Source organism: Phalacrocorax carbo, chromosome 15, assembly GCF_963921805.1.
Source record: "Phalacrocorax carbo chromosome 15, bPhaCar2.1, whole genome shotgun sequence".
NCBI lineage: Eukaryota > Metazoa > Chordata > Aves > Suliformes > Phalacrocoracidae > Phalacrocorax > Phalacrocorax carbo.
The window spans coordinates 10,403,977-10,411,778 of record NC_087527.1 but is presented as its reverse complement, the minus strand read 5'-3'; the positions used below and the strand labels follow the sequence as shown (position 1 = coordinate 10,411,778).

Below are 7,802 nucleotides of genomic sequence, written 5' to 3'. Positions count from 1 at the left end.
GACAGAGTGGGTGAAGCTGCACCCACATTTAGCCACAACACCATCCTTCAGTGATTGTCCATGGATTGATCAGGAACACTGGGTGTCTTCTGACCTTATTGCTCTGTAGTGCGCATTGCTCTAATGAAAGGGAATGACATCCTGCCATGACGTAAAAAAAAAAAGACAAGACTTATTATGTGTTTCTCTCCCACCTCACAGGAGTTAAGGACATAGTATTACTAAACATCTCACCTGTCCCAGTGTCTTCAAGAAAATAAAGTCACTTCCCATCAGCTTCCTGTTTGGTCATTTTTCATAAGCTTATTTGCTGCTATTTCATTACTTCTTCAACAAGTGACTATTTCATAAAGGGCATCTGTCTCACTAAGTGAATGACATCTGGCATGTAAATAATGAAATACAGAGCTCTCTCAGGAGCCCCAGTCCAGGCAGCCATGTGGGTATCAAAAGAGGCGTGTACTCAATTTCAGTGGGATGCCTGTACGTGTGGTGCGTTTCTTACAGCATTCACCGGTTTGAAAATATTAACACAGAAGTTTATTTTTCTCTGAAGAACAATTCAACACATACCTTAACTGCATTAGCAACCGAGCTACAAAGAGCTGGTCGGCAAGAGTCACAGGCACAAAAGAGTAACAGCTCCTTGCTCAGGGCATGCTGCTCACAGCCCCAGGCGCAAGGCAACATCTGCACAGCTGAAACGTTATGGATGTAAGGGTAGACACTACACCCCAGGCACAAGGCACTGTCACCTATCGATGCTTATCATCGTCTCTTTGTTTCTTGGTATCTCTTTCCCTGCTCCGGTCTCTATCCCTGTCCTTCCTGTCTCTGTCCTTCCTCTCCCTCCCTCTACTCCTCTCCTCTTTGGAGTCCCTCTCTCTCTCACTTTCACCCCAAGCCCATGACCGGTCCCTTTCTGGCCATCGCTTGTCTCTGCTCCTTTCATGGTCTCGGTCCCTTGTTCTCCAGTCCCTTGTTCCTTCACGAGACCAGTTCCTTTTCTCTGCTGATCCTTCTCCGTAGAACTCATTTTTCATGTTTGGCAAATTGATGGGCTTTCGGAAAGGTCTGTCCCGTCCTCCAAACCGTAGCTGCCCCGATTCTTTTTTGCCTCCAAAACCACCTCCAAGCCTCCGAGGAATCCATCCTTTGAGAGTTCTTTCCAGTTCAAAGTCTACAAAGATCTCGTGTTGATCGATAACCAGCCTGTTGGCATCTCTGTGGGCCTTCAGGAGAGCACGCTCCTCTTTGTACTCAATAAATGCGTAACCCTTGGAGAATCCTGTGACCAGGTCTCGAACCAGACGGATCTTTCTGATGTCTCCATACCGGGAAAAGACCTCCTTTAACTTCTCTTCTGTGGTCTGAAGGTTGAGCCTTGCTACGAACAGGGTGAGGTGAGGATCTCCTGTAACTCCCTTGTTGGGTACATAGCGTGCCAGCATGGCCCTCCATATGGCACGGTCATGGGGCTCCTCGTCTGTACCATCAATGCTCCCAGCCTTGAGGGGGTCATACTCCTTTGCTATGGGGGCCCAGTCGTTCATCGTCTAGTGGGGAAAAAACATAGAATCATTAAGGTTGAAAAAGACCTCTAAGATCATCAAGTCCAACCGTCAACATGCATCACACACATACACAGGTATTTTAGGAAGAAGGGCAGTAAGTGCAAGAAGCACTTTCAACACTGCTGTATGGTATTTGTCACCAAAAATATCCCCAGAAGCTTGACAAACTTAAATAAATCAGCAATATCGCTGTTTTGAGTTCACCTCCCCGGGCAGACCCATGTCGCGGAGGCTGGATCCGCCCCGCCTTGAAGGAGCCCCGTCCCCCCCCCCCGCGCCTCCTTCCCTCGCCCCGGCCTGAGGGAGCCACGCGGCCCCTTCCCTCTCCCGGCCTTCCCCCGCGGCCCTGCCCCGTCCCCACGGCCTGAGGCGGCTCCGCGGCCGCCGGGACCCCCGCCTGACGACCACGGCCGAGGCCACCCCCGCTCATTTCACCCCACCTCACCCCGCTCGGCGCAGCGCGGCGGGAAGGCGGCTCTTCCCGTCAGCACAGGCCGATTCGCCGGGCCCCGGCGGGGCGGAGCGGAGCGGAGCGGGGCGGGGGGAGCCGGTCCGAGCCGGCGTTTATTTAACCAAATTTCCCCGCTCCCCAGTGGGTGGAGGTGTCGCCAGCCCGCACCTTCCGTCCCCGGGTGCGTTTCGCCCTGCCGTGTGGTGAATGTGGCGCTGAGGAATAGCTGATGCGTTTACCTCCCTCCGTCTCTCCTCGTCCGGCCCGGTTCGGTGCCGGTTCGGTGCCGGTGCCAAGCCCGGGGAAGAGGTCGGAGCTCGGCTGGCGGCGCCGGGAGACCCCGCCAGCCCCTCCCCGGCGGCGGTTTCCCCTCAGGGGCAGGGCGGGAAGCGCCGGCGGGCCACGGCCTCCTCCATGGAAACGGCCGGGGGCGGGAGGGGTCGCTCCGCCCGCGGGCCCCGCCGCAGCACCGCCCGGCCCGGCCTTCCCCCGGGGAAGGAAGCTAGCGGCGGGCCGCGCCGGGCATGCAGCAGGGCCGGGAAGAGGAGGAGGAGGAGGATGGCGGGCCGGAGCGGGCTCTGGAGAAGAACCCCTTCCAGCTGACGACCGGGGATGTCTATGACATCTCCTCCGTGGTGGGCCGGGACCTGCTGCAGCTCAGCGCCGGGTCGCGGGTGCCCGCCGCCCTGGCCCGGCTGCAGTTCAGGATCGTGAGGGTGCTGGAGATGCTGGAAGCGCTGGTGAGCGAGAGCAGCCTCGCCGAGGAGCAGCTGCGGATGGAGCGGGACAGCCTGCGGCGGGAGCTGGAGGCGCTGCGGAGAGAGGGGTCCCGGGGGAGCGCCCAGCAGGTGGGTGCCAGGGCAGGGTGGGCACCCGCCGCAGCGTGGCAGGGCCGCGGGGTCAGCCGCTGCGAGGTGGTGCGTGGGACTGAGGCCACTTCCCCAGCATAGGTCGTGGCTCGTTCACCTGGCCGCATGCGGGTTGTGGAACCCACCCTAACACCAGATGGAGTGAAGGGTACTCTTGCCGCCATCGCCGTTCTCTTTTACTGCAGCAGAACGAATCTCAGAAAGTTTGCTGCACATCTTTGTAGAAGGCCTTGAAGCCATTTCCAGAGCAGAGACCCTCAGGGTTGTTACAAGTCACAGTGCTGTGGATCCCTCGCTTCTGTTTCACTCTAGCGATTAACCATGCTTTCAGCTCAGCGACGTGCTGTGCTGACAGAGGAGTTCAGACACATGCGGACAGATTCCCGGAGAATACATATCCACTGTTGTACAGCTCTTACACAGCACTGTCCCCATAAAGGCAATTTGCCATTGATGCGAACACTGAAGTTTTGTTACTCTGTGCAAAGTAAACTGACGTCTGTGACCGAAAAAGCCATTACTGCAAAGGTCTTAAATTAGGAAAGGAGAACTTGCTTCTCACCTCTCTCTGTGTTTTGGTGTGACGTTAGACAGATTGCTCAGCCTTTCTCATCATCAGAAAAGCAGATAAAAGCTTATTGGTAAACTAGATTGCAAATTACCTGGGAATTCACTGCTCTTAGCTGTGTTCAGAGCCTGTCCAGTTGGGCCCTGTCCTTGGCTGGGAAATACAGACTCCAAGGGAATACAAATACAATATGAAAAACTATAATTAACTGCTTGGAAAAAAACAGGATTGTGATAACGTCACACTAGTTCTAAGAATTACTACATATTTATAAAATTCCGAGTTTTTACTCTATGAGTGCCCTGGTTTTGAAGGTTATAAGATCATGACCACCACCGTTTATTTTACAGCTCAGCCTTGGACCAGATAAAATGGTAATAGACCTCACAGATCCAAATCGGCCCCGGTTCACATTGCAGGAGCTGCGAGATGTATTGCAAGAGCGTAACCAGCTGAAAGCTCAGCTTCTCGTGGTGCAAGAGGAGCTACAGTGCTATAAGAGGTATATTGTGACATCAGCAAAGAACTAATAAGTATTATTTCTTGTCTGGGAGCTTACCAGGTCAGAGTATTGCAGGCTTGAGCGCTAGGCAGGTACTGTCCAGACATGTGAGAGACATCTGCACTCCTAAGAGCCTACAAATGAGCAAAGAAAAATGAGGGAATGATTAAGTCTCTATACAACATAACTTTAAAACTAAACTCCCTCTTATTCTGCACAGTTCGCAGCCTGTTCCCATAATTGTACTGCTGTAAGCCTACATATGGTTACTCGCACTCTACATATAGGCTGGGTTCTCAGGCACAGGAATTCATCTGTGCAGTTGCAGAAGTTGCATGTGTACCGTTCTTGCCTAAAGCAACACTACACACCAAAGAAGGTGGGGGTTTCCATCTCAGCTTTAGTCAAAGTTTCCTTCCTCCTCTGGCTTGCTGTCAGGAACACTGGCTTATCTACTGTTTCTTTGCTCCCACAGTGGGTACGGCATCAATCTAGAAAGCAGAATATTAAGCCCCTTTGTCATCATTCAAGATAAGTTGTGGGGTTTTTTAAGACTGCCAAGAGAGGGTTGCGTAAGGCACTTGAACTGTGCAGAACAAGTGCCTTCAGAGGAGGGTTTTGGTCTTTCTGGAAGGGACCAGCCTGGGACAATCAGTGTGAGCCAAAGGGTGGGATGCAGGAAGGGCCTTGTTCTTGGTGCTACAAATTCCTTCACCTCCAAGCCTGCTCTCCCCCAGCCTCTGCCCCTCATTATCAGGTTGTATTATAAATTCTTTGGAGCAAGAAACTACTTCTTAATCTAGACACAAAATGTCTGAGCACATTAGATTTCAGTTAAGATATCCCACCAACAACCCCACAGATAAGTAAGCCCACCCTTTGCCTTGTCTGTAACAGGCAGGTTAAGCCAAGACGTTAAAGTTAAATCCAAGAAGTCAGTTTGCAGACTGCTCACAGCACTTAGCACAGCAAGGTACTGCGTCCCCAGCCTAGCTGCCTGCCTTTGTTGTGCAGCCATGGGAATGGCTTCTTGCTTTGATTTCCCAGCTGTGTTACACCACTTGTTACAGGCCAAGTTAAAAATTAACAGTGTGAATGTTTTCAATTTTTGAGTGATTTACATCACAGTGCTGTGCACCTAGAGAGTGGGGTCAAGGCTGCCTTTCAGTTGAAGTAATTCTATGTGGTTCTCGCCTCGTACAGCATTACAGCTTAAGCCAAAAACCGTCTTCCCTTTAAACAGTCACATAAAAGCCTAATTATAATTGTACAGCCATAAAGAGTAGTTGTGCAGAGGAAGAGGATAAATACGAGTGTATGTTCTCAAATGTCTTGTGTATTTTGGAAATAAGCTCTATGTAGCACAAGGTAACTGACATCCTCGCAGAGAACAGCTTAAAATGACTGATGATGTTTGGGAATTGCATTTTTAATCATGATTTCTGAGTAGAAGTTATTGTGTGGATATTAGAGATCTGCAGTGTCACCAAACAGTTCATAGTCCCATTCCTCTAAGAGGAGAATCTGCCTCAGAATTATCACATGCCTGATGTCACACCAGTTTCTATATAGTCTCCTGTATTTTTATTTCCAAGGTCCAGACAAGTGTTGCTTAGGTACTTTCAGCCTTCAGCTACTGCAGTCACAAGCTTTGATCCACTCAGCTCTCAAGATAACTGAGGCCAGCTCAGGGCAGTAAATTGGCATGCTGTGAAAACAGTGTGTAGTATGCAAGCTGGTAAAACCTAACCCAATTCCAAGCACAGGAAACAACTGGTAAAACCGAAGCTTTTGCCTAAAGTAGGCGGTTACAACCTTGTAGAGCGTAGCAGCGTAGAAGTAGGATGACAAAATCTACAGCTCAGGCAAAGACTTCCTTTTCTCCTCTATAGGATGGAAAGAGGAACAGCCACCTGGCCTTGCAGGGAAGCTGGGAATCTCCCGTCTGTTCCCAGCTGTGTGGCATGAGCCTTCGTGGCTGCGCGGAAGGAGGGTACCTCAGATCCACCCATGCAGAAATTCACCATTTGTGTCTGCACCCTACTGTGGTGCAGATCTTTGGACTCTTGTATAAATCCAGTGTGTAATTACACTCCCCTTTCACTTCTGTCATGATTTGCTATTCTTCCTCTCTGGAGAAGTCAGCTTGTTACTTTTTCAGCATTCTCATTGAAGCATAGCCAAAGGAAAATTGCATTGCAGTATTTAGGTTAAATGAGAGCAATTCGTTACAAGCAATAGGCCAGGCTGCCATCCCTGTCCTGTGAACTCACATTCACCCATGTCCAAGGCTGCCCAGCGAAGGGTTTAACATACACAGCAGTGCCATGCTACACACAAACCCACAAAAACTAAACAAAATCACTTCTTTTCTCAGTGGGATCATCTCACAGAGAAGGGACCAAACTGAAGGACTGGAAAAAGAAGCCAGCGGCCATAGCCCTGGCACGAGCAAGGACAGCGAAGAGAAGACAATCATCAAACGGCTGTAAGTTTGTCAGCATTTTTTTTGCAGAATATGAAAGAATATGGCATGCTTCATACTTAGCGAGTCCAGGGATGAATTTTGAACTTTGGCCAAATTGGCTGGATATTGTTTTCCAATCCTCTCCCTGTAAAATTAAAACGCGATACAGAAATCCTTTCCTGTGGAAAAAGCACTCCACGGGAAGGCAACCTCCACCCAGGCAAGCGGGGCGTCACTTTTTTCTAGGAAAAATAAGCATTTCAGAGGGAAACTATGCGATACTGGCTTCCCCCGCTAGCACATTAAGACTCTGCTGTGGGAACACGCCAGCTGTCCCTGGAGGTTTGCTGACATTGTCTGAAGCAGCTGTATGCAGTACCCACAAGCTCAGTCTGCGTCCCTAAAGTTCTCGAAAATAGCAGAACACATTGCCATGGCCGCCTCGCTGTGTGTTCCTTCTTTTCCAGTTGTATGTTATTGTTTCCTTTTTGTTGTCCTTTTATTTTTAGGTTCTCTTTTAAACATGGAAAATGAACATCCTCGAGAATTTGACCACTTCTGTTCAGAAATGGCACTGATGAGAGCCTCAAAGGCATCAGGGGAGTCAACGATGGGAGGCAGCAGCATCACTCCTACTGTAGAGAATAAGCAATCTCATAAAAATTGGGTTGTATAATATTCTTTCAGAATAGATTTTACTTTCGTGTTTAAGAAACTGTTTACAACAGATGCTTTTTGTATTTCTTAGATTTGGGCCAGACATTTCCCACACGTAGAGAATAAACGTTCATACAAAGGTGATTTTTATTCTTATTACAACAGCCTGTGATGATTTGTATATATTTACCCTCTCCACCTATCAAAATGCTCAGCCTAAATGACTTCGCAAGATGAAGATGTTTTTAAGAGACATGTGCCATTCACAAGTGCATTCATAAAGAAGCACTGGGAAAGAAGAATCCATTCAGATTGCAGTCCCCACTGCTCTTATATGGAAAGTAATTATCTGACACCAAAACAGAACCGCTTGAGGCAAACCCCAGCACTGCTTTTTGTTCTGTGCCTTTCTTTGCATTAGACAGGCAATACACAGGCAGCAGCAGCCTGTCACACCCCACCCCACCAAAGGAAGACACAGTTGGGCTCTGACAACAAAACCCCTGCACAGACACGAGTGGCCGTTTGGGGTTCAGATGAAAGACGGTGGAGAAGAATGCAGCAAGGGAAGAAGAGCTGCTGCATGGTGCTCTGCCCACATGAAGGACTAATGTCTTTCCAGAGGTGCAGACATGCTCAAACTGGAACAAATGCACCAAACATTTCATTTCTGACAGCTAAAGGTCTCCTGTGGTAGACCGTTGAATTTTTCAT

General features: G+C 49.6%; 2 protein-coding genes across 5 annotated transcripts; one reads left to right on the top strand and one right to left on the bottom strand.

Annotated features, from left to right (window-relative positions):
* Positions 1–517: 517 nt before the first annotated feature.
* SNRNP35 (small nuclear ribonucleoprotein U11/U12 subunit 35) lies at positions 518–2,381 on the bottom strand. Of its 4 annotated transcripts, none has more exons than XM_064466270.1 (2): positions 2,265–2,381; positions 518–1,556 (listed from the first exon to the last, which is right to left on the bottom strand). In XM_064466270.1, the coding sequence occupies exon 2, from the start codon at positions 1,551–1,553 to the stop codon at positions 756–758; it is 798 nt and encodes a 265-aa protein (XP_064322340.1). In that variant the 5' UTR covers positions 1,554–1,556; positions 2,265–2,381; the 3' UTR covers positions 518–755. The 4 variants fall into 4 exon arrangements, with proteins under 4 accessions (XP_064322340.1, XP_064322339.1, XP_064322338.1 ...); XM_064466269.1 differs by having other exon boundaries at positions 2,194–2,373; XM_064466268.1 differs by lacking the exon at positions 2,265–2,381 and adding an exon at positions 2,015–2,185.
* Positions 2,382–2,399: 18 nt separating this feature from the next.
* RILPL2 (Rab interacting lysosomal protein like 2) lies at positions 2,400–7,244 on the top strand. Its single transcript, XM_064466272.1, has 4 exons — positions 2,400–2,873; positions 3,813–3,964; positions 6,342–6,452; positions 6,941–7,244. The coding sequence occupies exons 1-4, from the start codon at positions 2,550–2,552 to the stop codon at positions 6,963–6,965; spliced, it is 612 nt and encodes a 203-aa protein (XP_064322342.1). The 5' UTR covers positions 2,400–2,549; the 3' UTR covers positions 6,966–7,244.
* Positions 7,245–7,802: the final 558 nt, after the last annotated feature.